The 14,333-nt window shown below is 38.0% G+C and overlaps 1 protein-coding gene across 2 annotated transcripts in view; it reads right to left on the bottom strand.

Annotated features, from left to right (window-relative positions):
• Nucleotides 1–14,333, bottom strand: part of ube3b (ubiquitin protein ligase E3B) — a 100,700-nt gene that overhangs the window by 5,284 nt on the left and 81,083 nt on the right. For both annotated transcript variants that reach the window (XM_077521526.1, XM_077521527.1), the window contains 15 exons: nucleotides 9,347–9,513; nucleotides 9,082–9,249; nucleotides 8,847–9,018; nucleotides 8,658–8,776; nucleotides 7,670–7,784; nucleotides 7,483–7,582; nucleotides 4,377–4,496; nucleotides 4,124–4,300; nucleotides 3,938–4,048; nucleotides 3,721–3,858; nucleotides 3,100–3,165; nucleotides 1,605–1,663; nucleotides 1,341–1,523; nucleotides 1,130–1,241; nucleotides 395–487 (listed from right to left, as the gene is read on the bottom strand). In XM_077521526.1, coding sequence (XP_077377652.1) covers nucleotides 395–487; nucleotides 1,130–1,241; nucleotides 1,341–1,523; nucleotides 1,605–1,663; nucleotides 3,100–3,165; nucleotides 3,721–3,858; nucleotides 3,938–4,048; nucleotides 4,124–4,300; nucleotides 4,377–4,496; nucleotides 7,483–7,582; nucleotides 7,670–7,784; nucleotides 8,658–8,776; nucleotides 8,847–9,018; nucleotides 9,082–9,249; nucleotides 9,347–9,513 — 1,900 coding nt within the window. The remainder of the gene's footprint in view (nucleotides 1–394; nucleotides 488–1,129; nucleotides 1,242–1,340; nucleotides 1,524–1,604; nucleotides 1,664–3,099; nucleotides 3,166–3,720; nucleotides 3,859–3,937; nucleotides 4,049–4,123; nucleotides 4,301–4,376; nucleotides 4,497–7,482; nucleotides 7,583–7,669; nucleotides 7,785–8,657; nucleotides 8,777–8,846; nucleotides 9,019–9,081; nucleotides 9,250–9,346; nucleotides 9,514–14,333) is intronic.

The raw sequence follows: 14,333 nt of genomic DNA, 5'->3' as shown, positions 1-14,333 counted from the left end.
ATTTAAGAAGAATTTATGTTCCATATTTAATCAATATTGTTTTGAAGTGAATCGAATCAGACAACCTCAAAATCAAATTTAACTGAACTCTTGTGAATCGAAATTGAATCGATTCAGGAAATTAGAATCCACACCCAGCCCTAATGGAAATGGGCACAAGTCGCATGTCCGTTGTGCGCGTTTTCAGTAAATTTGCTTAAAAAAATTTCAAAACTGTTGGATGGAAACCCAGCTAATGACAACAACTTTTGGTATGCTGTGTCATTAAAAAAGAAAACATCACTGTAAGAAAAGGTACTGTAGTTTTCCTTTCATAAAACCTGCTCAAGTAAGTGGTGCTTCACCACATTTCCTTTCTGTATATACTGTAAATAATACTGAGTGACAGTCTCACCTGATCATCTGACACTTCCACACAACGGATTGAAAAAGGTGGCTTGAGGTAGGCAAAACCTAGGAGAGGCGGTCTTGAGCAGCTGGTAACAAACTACACAAGATGTAAAATGAGTTCAAGGATACAAAAACATGACACAAATGGAAAAGACTAGAAATTAGGGCTGTAACGATATCCAAATATCACCACACAATATTATCACGATATGAAGCTCACGATACGATAAATTATCACGATATTGTGGGGAGGTTGGCGATATTTAAAAAAGGTCACGATATTGTCAAAAAATGAGCTCATACTAAAAAAAAAAAAAAAAAAAAAAAAAAAAAAAAAAAGCACAAAATTGTGCTTTTGTACAAAACAGCAATACATACAAACGACCTACAATCTCTAATAACGCTTCATATTGAGGCACTTACTCACCTAATGCAAGCCCACATTGAGTTCCTCCACATATTGACTCGCTACACAAGCATATTACAACGATCATCTAACAATTACCATAGATTTTAAACATAGAAGGGCCAAAACATCCCTAATGAAAATTAAACTGTACTAAAAAACTAGCCACCAGAGGGTGCTAGAACTGCACAAATGGAAATCAACCTGACTTTTTTAACAGATGTGTTGCATTTAAATATCGTGAACATGACGACGACGATATTGTGGCAGTTTTAATATCGCGATATCACGATATTGCCATTACCGTTACATCCCTACTAGAAATGAGCATACTTTGAGGAACATGGCCCTCTCCTCAGCTGTGAAATCACTGGACAGGATGTCCCACAGCCAGATGATGACGCGATGGCTGCTATGAAAACCTCCATAGTAGACTGTGTGCTTCCTAAATCATACAGACAGCATGGTAATAATTTAGGGAAGGAACTAACCTCACAAATAAAAATAGTGCCAGCATGAAGAAGGATGAAGCTGAAGTACATACTTGAGGTCATCCAAGTCAATTTCCGCATTGTCTCCCGAGACCAGACGCTGAACCTCGGGTGTCGAAAACATGTGCAACCATTCCGGGTTGATGATGCTGCGGAAGCCGCGGATGAAAGCTGCCGTTTGCTCCTTAATCTGAGTGTGCATCCGGAAGTGAGCCATGAGGTGGATGTAGCTGAACCTGCAAACAGCAAATGAGGCCAATTAGAATTATGGAATCAAAACGGTTTACATTCTCAAAGCTTGATAACGATCAACGTACTTGTTTTCGTTGGTGACTGGCATGGTCTTCCCTCCGGGTATCAACTCATGACAAACAAGCTGTATGGAAAAATAAAGCGATTTATTGTGGATAAAGTCAGGTTATACAATTTGAGATTCAATTAAAGGTGCATTGTGCCGTTTAAAAGGGTAATGTTGAGCTTTTTCTACATCATACATGCTCCATCAATGCCCAGATGAGTACAAAGAGCCTTGACTGTTTTACTGACTGCATCTATTAGCTTTTATCTTCCCTTTATAGTAGTAGAGTGTGCGGACCCCTGGACACTCCACAGTTTCTTTGGTGAGGACTGGGGCGGAGTTTGTCTTACCTCATTTGAAGTCATGACTTCGTTTTTTAACTGTCATTTTAAGATCGTGCAAGTACTCGCACGCGCACAATGAACGAGCCTAACACAGATGCTGCAGTTACACTTTGGCAGAGGTGGCAGTCCTGAGTAAAAAAAAGTGACAAACTGCACAATGATCCTTTAAAATTTTTGGAACAACATTCCTTATGTTTTTTGGGGTTTTTTTTTTTCAATCAACAAGTGTTGTTATGAGAGCATTTTTAAACATATCAATATTTCACTCATTATCATATTTTTCCCACACAATTTTATGAAGACTAAAGTTGGACTCACTGGAATAGATTTGTCTAATTTCAATCAGTTCTTATTGGGATTTTTTTCTTAATTAATTACCAAAATCACAATACAATGGAGGTCTACCATCATCCAAAAACATCTTATGTACTCAGTTACTTTGTACCGTAGAGGTACTGATTTGTTTCTAGATATAGACCGATTCAGCCGGGGCGATTATCGGTGCAGATTTTGGGGATTTTGATTAATACCAGTATCGGCTATTTTTTTTTTTAAATATCCCACGGCCGATAGAAAAATAATTCAAAATTGTGTTTACCTCAGGGACAATTTATTTAAATTTTCATTTAACCTTGTAAAAGATTCTGCTGATCTTGGGAACTCCTTTTGTTTTTGTTTGAAATTAAAACAAAGATTAAGCTAAGTTATGAGTTAGTTTTGTTTAGTTATTAAGTTTAAAATTTCTGTATTTTGAAAATTTGGGGAAAAAATGATTTACCGCAGAAAACTATAGGGAGCTATTTACTTGTTTGCTTTTTTCCCATTACATTTTTGAAGACATACTGATGACCCTGGGAGCTCGTTAAAATTGTAATAACAACAATTGTAATTGTTAAAATTGTATAACAACAACATTTTCAACATTCAACATTTTGCAAATCTGAAAATGTGTTCAATCAACATAGGTTTTAAGACAGTTCAACAACATTAGAAGTTGGAATTTGTATTTCTATTTATTTATTTATTTATTTTCCACCCTTTTTTTTTTTTTTTTTTTTACTGAAAATGAATCTCAGTTCCTATCGGTTATCGGCCTCCTTGACTACTAATAATCGGCCCAGAAAAAAAAATACTGGTTTATCTCCATTTATTTGAGTCCGAAGTCCTTACCTGTCCCATAACATCTTCATCATAAGATAATGAGAGTCCCAGATCGCCCACATCTCCATCGTAGCGCTGTAAAACATGCATGGCAATATTAACTATTGTGTCGAGACTAATCTACAGCCATTTGGGGTTGATACAAATGTAGCAAATGACATTTAACTCATTCACTCCCAGCCATTTTTTTTTTTTACTGAAGCAACCCCCTTCACTCCCGGCTGTTTTAGTGGATTTTGACTGATTTTGCAAGGCCCACAGAATTTTGTGTTCTCTTGCTATAAAAACATGGAACCTACCAAAAGTAAGATTGGAGTGTCCTCTTTCATCAGGAAAAAAAAAGTGCATTTGTATCCGTTTCCGTTTTGCAGCAATTAACATTAAAATATAGCTAAGTTTCTTCATTTTTCACAAACCTGTTGAAAACTGTGGGGAAAAGAGCTATTGCAACATGGCCCTGGTTGATCACTTATACTCAGCTGCCACCTGCTGGCCATTTTTTTTATTTATTTTTTTTATTTTTGTATTATTTTTTTTTTTTTTTAGGGAATAACAAGCATATTTGTCAATATTTAAAATAGAACGTGTTTATACGTTTTTGGGAGCAAATGACTTAAAGATTTAGTAAACCTTAATGGAGGTGAGGTTCTTGTAAAACTCTGAATCCAACGAGGGCAGCTCATCAATGGAGCTGTAGAAGGTGCTATGGTGATGACCCAACACTTGACTGAGGAAGAAGGAGGCAAAAGGGACATCCACCACAATGCCCTAAACATAAACAAAAGATTGCAATGTCACACATTGTTCCGGAATGAGAGTAAAGCATTTCTGCAAGTGCCTCAAATACCTCATATATGGCTTTCCCTAACATCTTGCCCACAAACTCAAAGAGCTGCAGATGGTTCTCGTGGATGTAGGAAGTAGGTGAAGGATACAGCCTCTCATTTCCACTCGTGGTCTGAGAAGAATACAAACAAAGCAGAATCTGTAGAAAACGAGAATTTCAATGTTTGTTTTTTAATGAATGAGTTACCTTGAATAGGTTGAGAGCAGGATTGAACACTTTCTTAATGATCTCTTCTAGAAACTCTTTAAATACACCATCTTGATCGATACCCGCTTCATCCACTCCCAGATCGTTCACAAACTTCACACGGATGACGCCTTTTATGGAATTGACAGGTAAACGGCGGAGTTGATCGTAGCCGTCCTAACACGTGGGACACGCATGATTACAAACCGCACCGACATTTCCCATCATCCATCTGATCGATTTGTGTCGGTACCTCCAACATGCGTGAGCGCCGAATGGTGATATGGGTGACATGCGGCGAGGCGGAGCTGGTTTCTATTAAGCCAAGACTCTCTTTTTCCTTTGTGACGATGTTCCGAAACAGCAGCACCCTCTGGAATGACCACAAAGCAAGACAATGAATGCATTTATAGAATTTCGAACATAAAAATCTTATTTGCCTGAATTTTATCATGATATCAAGATCCAAGCATTATCTCCTCCTGTGTCTTTTGCATGTTTGAACAACATGTAATGGTATCATCAAGGGAATACTTGTGTTGCCAGATTTTTAAAGGGGAGTCAACCTTGACAATAATATATGAGACCTCGCTAGTTTAAACATAACATTCAGATTAATATTACATTTGTGGAATACGATTTCGGCAACAAAATCCAGTGATTTTTATCCATCTCAAGGGGCGGCCATTTTGCCACTTGCTGTCGCCTGATGATGACATCACAGTTGCCCAGGGCTCACCCTGCCTTCACGTGCTATGGGAAAGATGGACCTTACCACTCGGAAACTCCTAATTACGACAGAGTTCTGTTCATGTACTTTTGTTGTTATAGTTAAAAAATTACTCACAGCAGCTGATGTACTCTTTGCTCGTAAAACTGAACAATTACGGCAAATAATGAGCTGTAAAGGACAGGACATTGAATTGTGTATGCTACCTAATTGTGTAAATTCTAAAACAACCCTTTTAGCTGATGTTCATTATTCATTTCATTTGTTCATTTATTTCAGGCAATAATCAACATTACAATATATCAATTTTTCTAAACAAATTTTTCTAAACGTAGCCTTAAAAGGAGTGGGACGAAGAAAAACTTATTAAGTCCCACCCCCAACATCATTAATATCAAAAACAAATTTAGCTACTTTCCTACAAACTTGCACTAACCAACAGCGGTTGTCATAATGCTGAAAAACTGTGTGTTTACAAACAATGTGTCAATTAACTAACATGACATCAACAGCTCGTACCAGCAATGGTAATAAAAAATAATAATACCAGCTCGGGTAAAAGACAAACTAGAAACAAAACAAGTCCACAAATGGCACATATCAATAATTCTAAGACACAAGCATCCCAGCAGTGGCGACAGATAGTATGAAAAATAAGAAAGCAGCAAGTATAGTCTATCACAATAAGTTGAAAGATTGATGCTGGTTTAAGATTCACTCTCCAAATACTGAGACCAAACCATATGTTTGTAAGACAGTTTGAATCTGTGGATGTTTTGGCATTGCTTGTGTTGTGCCTCTAAGCTGTTCCAAAGTTTGACCCCACGCACAGACACACAAAAACTTTTACAAACAGTTCTAAATTTAGGTACGGTAACATAAAATCTCCATATCCTCTCAAGTTGTGATAGACATTCTCGTTTTTTTATAAATATATATTGCAAATTATCAGGTAGTAATTCATAGAATACTTTATGTAAAATTATTAAAGTATTATACTTTATAAGGTCATATAATTTAAACAACTTTGACTGGATAAACAGACCATGAGTATGATAAAAAAAAAAAAAAACTGTGAATAATTCGCATTGCCCGTTTCTGTAAGATTACTAGTGGATTAATTGTACATTGATAAGTCTTCCCCCACACTTCGACACAGTAGTTGAAGTATGGTTGTATCAACGTACAATAAAGTATACAAAGCGCATTTTCATCCAAGCAATATTTCACAGTATTAATAATTGAGAGGCATTTGGAGATTTGTTAACATCCTTATAAGTGTTAAAGCGATACTTGACTCATTGAGACATTTTCAGTAGTAAAGATTTACTAATTTGTCCAGAATTAAATTGATAACTTAATTATTTTTCATGTACAATTAATACCTTTAAAAAAACACATTTTCCACTTGCTGTCACCTGAAGATGACATCACCTGTGCTGAGGAAGTCATGGCTCAGTTTGCTAACCAAACCCAGAAAACAGGTGAGCCATGATTGGTCGTTACAGACTTCCTCAGCACAGGCGATGTCATCTTCAATTGACAGCGAGTGGAAAAATTTGTTTTGAAAGGTATTAATTGTATATGAAAAATAATTGTGGGAATTTTGAAGCATTCCCACACATGTTATTGTGATTTTTATTCTCCACACTTTTTTGCCATGTAACAACTCCCACATTATACTTCCGATTTACACTGTTCAAATTTCAACTTGCTTCCAAAATTCACGTCTCCCGGGGTATATATTGTCTGATTCTACATTACTTACATCCATCCATCCATTTTCTTGACCGCTTATTCCTCACAAGGGTCGCGGGGGCTGCTGGCGCCTATCTCAGCTGGCTCTGGGCAGTAGGTGGGGGACACCCTGGACTGGTTGCCAACCAATCGCAGTACATTACTTACAGTATTTGCACAATTTAACATTAAATATAATTTTTCCCCCATTCATTTTCAATGGGATAGACTTTGCACTATTTCTGAGTGTCACTTTCCATGCAATTTTTCCAGAAATTGCACTTTGTCTAGTTCAGTTATCAAATTTATTCTGGACAAAATATTAACTTTTTACTGCTTAAAATGATTTAATGAGTCAAGTATCTCTTTAATATTGCCATTCACGAATCCTTCTGTGCTCTCTGCCATGTTGAAACTTGAATAGTTCTCTCAACTCGGAAACTTGGGTATCAAAATAAATTCCCAGTTGTCCAGTGGAAAATACGACATTTCACCGGCAATTTTCTACTCGAAATGTGGTATTTACCATAATTACGATACCACATGAAGGCAGTATCATGCAACGACCAATCATAGAGCATCTGTTTTCTGAAGCTGAGCTATGATTAGCTGTTCCCTGGGACCTGAGCAACTGTGATGTCATTTTCACTCGACAGCAAGTAGCAAAATGGCCGCCTTCTGATAATGATAAAAATTGCTGGATTTTGCTACTTAACGGATATTCCACTAACACAATAACCAGAATACCAAATTTAGACTAATGAGACTGCATTGAAAATATTATTGGCTATATGTTAAGTAAGTTTTATACAAACTGTAAACTGACAATTTATTTTCTGTCATTTTTTAAATGTGAAGGGACTGTAACAATACAAATCATCTAATAACTCACATTTTTATGAGGAATAACATGTGGGATATATTGCAGTATCAGCTGGGCTCTTTTCTTTCCTTTCTCAAGCTCCTGGAACAACAAGCTGGGTTTTAAGTCCCTGAATGCAACAGATGGAAGATGGGAAAAGATGAGCGTTTAAAAAATAATACCAAACACAGAGACACATTCTCAGTTTTGTATTTACTTGCGTAACCAGTGGTCATCAAGGGTAAATCTTCGCCTGCAGTCACGTTCGTAGAGCACCATCAACCATCCGTGAACACTGTGGAATAATTCCAGTTTCTCCCCCTTTGCGTTCTCTGTTAGACACACAAGAGTAAGTTTTGCTCATTCTTGTGGAAGACGAGCAATTGCTGGATTGTGACATTAAGTACATCTGCACAATATAATAACGTTTTTTTAAATCAAACTTTTTTGTTTCACAAGAAATATTTGATACCTCGGGTAACTGTGCGGTGGTAGAGCTGCACCACTGTATGAGTGATCACAGCTGACTTCAGTCATGACCAATCAAAAATCTAAATTTCTTTTAATTACTATTAAATGTAGCACGCTAGTCACGCACTAGGCGGATGCGACGTGATGTGAGCACTTGGGTCTCCACCCCGATCGTTAATGTGCCCACAGGGATGATTTAAATATAATTGTGGTGATGTTAATACCAAATATTTGTGGGAATGCTGAACCACATGTTGTGATTTTTATTCTCCACACTTTTTTGCCGCTCAACAACTCCCACATAATACTTCCAATTTATACTGTTCAAATTTCAACTAGCTTCAAAAATTGACGCCTCCTGGGGTATATATCATCTGATTCCACATTACTTACAATATTTGCACAATTTAACGTTTAATATCAACTGTTCCCCATTCATTTTCAATGGGACATACATTGATTCAACTTTTTCTATCACTTTCCACGCCCACTTCCATTCATATAACTTATCATCATTACCAGGTGTCTGATACCACTCGGTGGCACAATTTGTATCTCTCAATAACTTCATAAGGATTCTACATGCATTCAAATCTTAGCATTCAGCTTTCAGCATTCCCAAGCAATTTCTCCAGAAATTGCACTTATAAATAAGCTTGAGTTAAGTTGAGCTGAAGTTCCAGACAAAAACATCCCGCAACCATATGAATATTAGACAAAACTGGATAACTCACCTAAGATACCATCCCATATCATTTTGTACACAAACGTGTTAAGAAATGAGGAGATGGTAATGAGCTCCTCTATTTTGAATGAGGTCTGTTCTTCGTAGACTTCAATGTCATCCAGGATTCTGAAACCCATTGACATCTAATGAACATGCAATTCAAAACCATGGAATAGAACAAACCACGAATAATTACGTGATGAGATGCCGAGAACAGTCACAGAAGAGCATGAGCATAGCCAGGAGCTGCTTGGACTCTTCCGTATCATTGTTGAGACACTCCATAAAAAGTTTCAGGCCCCCCTGTGGGCCAAGTTCACAGATAAAAGCCCACAACTTGGGCAGGAGGTCATCGAGGTGTGTCAGACCTGCACGTGGGAAATGCAGCATAGTGACTGTCCCGTTATAAATCTCCAAGTATTTCAACTAACCTGTGAGAATCTGAAGTCTGATTTGTGTCAGTGTAGATAGAGCAGTTTGGTAGAGCACGCAAATGCTGCACACTTTCTGAACTTCAGCCGAGTCCACTCGTTTTCCTCCGACCGGCTTCAAGATGTTTCGCACGGAAGCGGACTTCTGAAAAGCTCGCTTGAACAGGCCTGTCGGTAGAGGAGAGCAATCCATTGGTGCGTCCGTTAGCTTTCCCATCGAAGACAGCCATTACAATAAAAAGACAGATTTGGATTCATGACGCACTTTTAACTGGCAGGTTATTTTGCGATGTGCTAGGCTGGGAGGGTGAGGGAGTGGGTTCTTGACTCTCTAGCTTCTTAGAGAGGACGTCATTGAAGAGGGTCCGAATGACAGGCACACCCCACAGATATTGCAGCTGCTTGGTGACCAGCGGCATTGATTCGTTGAGACTACAAGAAACAGAGGAGCAAATGGGAATTTTAGCATCTTAAAAGAAAGCCTTCATAATCTTGTGAAACACTGCAGCTGCATTGAGAATTACGCGATTTTATTTAAACTGTCAGATAGTGAATATTTTTGTTGTATAAAACTGCAGTTTACATTTTATTATGCTGTTACATTTTTTTAATATTGTTAAATATTATACTAGGTGTGTCAAAATTAGTGTTAATTTGAGTTCATTTAAAGTTCCTTTAACACCACTAATTATTTTAACGCATGATTATTAACACCTGCCAATTACTTCTAATAACACCTGCCAATTACTTCGAAAGCCTGTACTGGGGGAATTCCAGTCGCAACGCAGCAGAAACGTCCACGTCAAAATTTAGCCGCAATAAATTTAATAATAAAGCAGATTTTTGTGCAGACAGGGGTCAAGTTTTTTACAATTTAAAAATGTGTAGAATTTCACAAGTTACTTCACGTTAAAGATTAGATAGCTTTTAATATGAAAAGAAAAATCCACTGAGCTGTCACCATCCATCCATCCATCCATTTTCTTGACCGCTTATTCCTCACAAGGGTCGCGGGGGCTGCTGGCGCCTATCTCAGCTGGCTCTGGGCAGTAGGCGGGGGACACCCTGGACTGGTTGCCAACCAATCGCAGGGCACACAGAGACGAACTGAGCTGTCACCAATGCCTTAAAAATGCAATTATGCAATCTAGTGGCAGAAACATGACCTCAACACAAATCAATATCACACTCGTTTTATCTTTTTAATTTTACCTCAATTGGATAATTTATTTAGAAATTACTGTATCATTGACTAAAAGATGTTAACAAGAGTATGACAACTTAGAAAAAAAATATATTTTATTGTACATTTAGAACAGATAAATTTTGTGACTAATCATGAGTTAACTAATGAAGTCGTGATTAATTACGATTAAAAATTGTAATCCCCTGACACCCCTATATTATACATTGTGTGTTGAAGCTGCCCCACACACGTTTATGTGGGTCCTCTGGGCTTTAATAGTTAATTATACATCAATCTAAATAAATGTGATTTTATGGAAAATATTTAAAATGTAAAGTTGTTGGATGTGTGCTGTCTGAAAAAATAGAAGTTTTAGCTTTTCTGATAATAAACCAAAGAAGACAACAATAGACTTAATTCAATTCAATTCAACTTTATTTCAGACTCTGAGTCCAATACAAACAAATAACAAAATACACACAATCAAAAAACAATAAAAGAACAATAAGAAACAATAAAAACAATAAAAACAGGGGGACGGTTATACAGTCATCAGGCAGTCATACCAATGTTTCTACATCCTAGACTGATACCGTACAGCACTACACTTAACATCAGTCAAAGACAGCACAACTTCATTCATAGTCATTTCATAGTTCATTTGTGTGTGTGTGTGTGTGAATCGATTTTTAAACTTCCATTTTTAATGGAAAAATATTCAACAAAACGTCTGACTTCGGGTTAGGATTCACACCTTGAGCATGGAAGAATGTTATATGAACGGAACATTAAGCCTTAATATTTTATTTTAATGCTGTTCAAACATGAAACAGATTACAACCTCTATAAGACTGAAATTTCAGATAAATAAATAATACATTTTCATATAAATCTTACACTCTACAAGCTTACTGATTAGTATTTTCTAAATTTGAATGAAAAAAAATCGCAACAATCGAGTTATAAATTCGTATCGGGATTAATCGGTATCGAATCGAATCGTGACCTGTGAATCGTGATACGAATCGAATCGTCAGGTACTAGGCAATTCACACCCCTACGCAGATACTTTGTTTTATTCCTCACATGAAGCACAATATTAGACAGATAAAAAGCAGGAAATGTCAGACCTTTGTCCTCCCTCGTTCTACATATCATAACCATACTTTTATCTGCATTATACTTGACGTCATGCTCCAAGCCATAGCGAGCACAGGTATTGAGCAATTGTTGTAACCCAGCAGTACTCGGGCTGAAAACCACCAAATCATCTGCATACATCAGATGATTTAGCAGCAAATCACCACTATAACAGCCAGTATTGCATGCCTTCAGCCTTACGGACAGCTCATCCAAATATAGGTTAAAAAGAACTGGGGGTAATACTCCTCCTTGTCTAACCCCATTTGTAGCGCGAAATGGTAAGGAGACACTCTTCCCCCATTTAATTCTCATTGTCTGCTGAGCATACCAATAGGTTAAAATTCGAACAATAGAATTTGGCACACCCCTCTGTGTCAACTTCATAAACAGCTTCCTGTGATTTACCCTGTCAAAGGCTTTGGATGCATCCAAAAAGCACATAAAAATGGATGAATTTTGAGCTTTATATTTACTAATAATTTCTTTAAGAGCATAGATACACATATCTGTACCTAAATTTGCTTTATATCCAAACTGGCTGTCTGAGGATGTAACAATGTTTAAGATTTTATCCAGCAATATTGCTTCAAGAACTTTCGACACAGTACTGGCCAAAGCAATTGGTCTGTAATTGTCTGAACTACCAATCTTCCCAGCTTTATCTTTAATAACAGGAACTAATAGCACAGTTAGCATGGAGTCAGGCAAAAACCCATGAACAAAAAAAGCTGTGAAACAAATGGAGATCAGGGGAAGTAACCTCGCACTTGCAAACTTTAAGTGCTCAGCTGAGATGCCATCCATACCAATAGCTTTGTTGTTTGACAAATTGGAGATAGCTTTCAGTACTTCATGGCAAAGGATTGTATCTGAACTGTCAACATAATTCACGCAATAAATGTTACTCTGTACACAATTAAATAACCTACTATAATGTTGCCGCCATAGCTCCAATATATTATCTGTTCCAGTTTTACCATCAACAGCACATGGTAGAGAATTTTTTGTTTTCATGGCCCTAACTTACTTCCAAAATTCATATGTATTGTTACACTGCAGTTTTCTGGCCATTGATTCAGCTCTCATTGCCTGCTCATTTTTTTACAATGAAGCGTAGTGCATATTTATATTGTGCATTAGTGACACTCTTATACTCATAAATTGGACCACATCTTGGCCTTCCAACCAGCATCCACTCTCTAGAAGCATCACGTGCCTTTGCATAGAATTCTGCCACATGAGCATTCCATCCCGGTTTTACTTTCTTTTTAAATTTAGGCTTTTGAAAACATTTACTTGACCTAATCAATGAATCAATTATATCCTCATACATAGAAGAAATAGCTAATATATGATCAGAGTTCTTACAGTTATCTCTACACACTACTGCTTCTCGAGGCAGGTGTATATTTTCTAATAAGATATCCGTACTTACACAATATGATACGATATCTTCTTGTGCGAGGGAACTCCAATCCAAATACAGTCTACTTTCATTACAACAATTTTCCGTTAGAGGCAACAATTGATCATTTATCCCCATCCCAAATGGTAAATGGTCAGTTGTTGATACATCATAAAGAATGCTCATATCTGTCAGAGAAGCGTGTGCGTCCGCTGTTGCGACACAGTGATCCAACCAAGAGGTCGTATGCCACGCCTCACTTATATATGTGAAACTATTTACAGGCAGTATGACACGACGAGAGGAGGTAGGACTCAGACGCAGGTATAAAGTTGGCCAACAAGGCTGCAGCTTTAATGACTGGAAACTCAAATCGCCTCTTAAAGAGGGAAAAAAGGCTGAACAAAAAGAGCTCCAAACTGGAGATACCAAAAGGGCACTCAAAAACAGGAACAGTTCCTGCATGGAGGTTGTGAGCCCCTTCAAAAAGAGGCGAGGCAAGGCAAGGCAAGGCAAGGCAAGGCAAGGCAAGGCAAGGCAAGGCAAGGCAAGGCAAGGCAAGGCAAGGCAAGGCAAGGCAAGGCAAGGCAAGGCAAGGCAAGGCAAGGCATCAAACAAGGACTGTGGTACGAGGACTGTGAGGACGCTTCCATGCACTGAGATGTGACACTTCGGCACTGAGGGGAGAATGCAGGTGGCTTTTATTGTCTGGGTTGATTGGTGACAGGTGGTGATAATCATGGGAGGGAACCGGTAATTAGGGAGCGGCAGGAAGGGCAAGTGACCTTCGGTGAGAAGGGAATCAGAATATCAAAATAAAACAGGAAACATGACTATGAAAATAAAAGCATGGGCCGTCACGCCGGTGGCGGCGTGACACAGTAGGTCTCTGGATGACAAAATCAAGCCATTGTCATCACAGAACTGCATCAAATGATTTGCAAAAAGTGACTTACTATCAGTAATATCTGCATTCATGTCCCCAATAATAAATACATTAGAACACTTATTATCCTGTATAAAAGAATTCATAAAAGCTAATCTATACAAATACTCAGTTTCATTAAAATTACACTCATATGGGGTGTAAACATTCAGTATTACACATTCCTTTCCGTTACATGTCAACTGAATTGCTATGCACCAATCCACTCCGAGCCTGATTATATTTACACAGGAATCAAGTCTTTTATTCCAGAGAATTGCTACTCCTCCAGGAATACGTCCACGTATTATTCCATCACTCATGTCGACGCTGGACTCTCCCGCTCCATGAAAGTTATCATTCATTGAGTTCAATCCCTCTAGATCCTGTTTTGTCAGAAACGTCTCTTGCAAACACAGCAAATCACACTGTTCCAACAGGCGATCAACAACCTTTCGCCGAGCTCGATCCTCCACAGTCTGCCCCAAGCGCAGACCGCGACAGTTGTACGACAGGACTTTCAAACCCATGTTGAATCTAGCGAATGTTGCAGCCCACCTAAGCCTCACTCAACAGCGCTCCCAAGCTAGCAT

This window comes from Festucalex cinctus, chromosome 5 (genome assembly GCF_051991245.1).
Source record: "Festucalex cinctus isolate MCC-2025b chromosome 5, RoL_Fcin_1.0, whole genome shotgun sequence".
NCBI classification, from domain to species: domain Eukaryota; kingdom Metazoa; phylum Chordata; class Actinopteri; order Syngnathiformes; family Syngnathidae; genus Festucalex; species Festucalex cinctus.
Note: the sequence above shows the minus strand (reverse complement) of the source record. Positions and strands in the feature narration are given on the sequence as shown.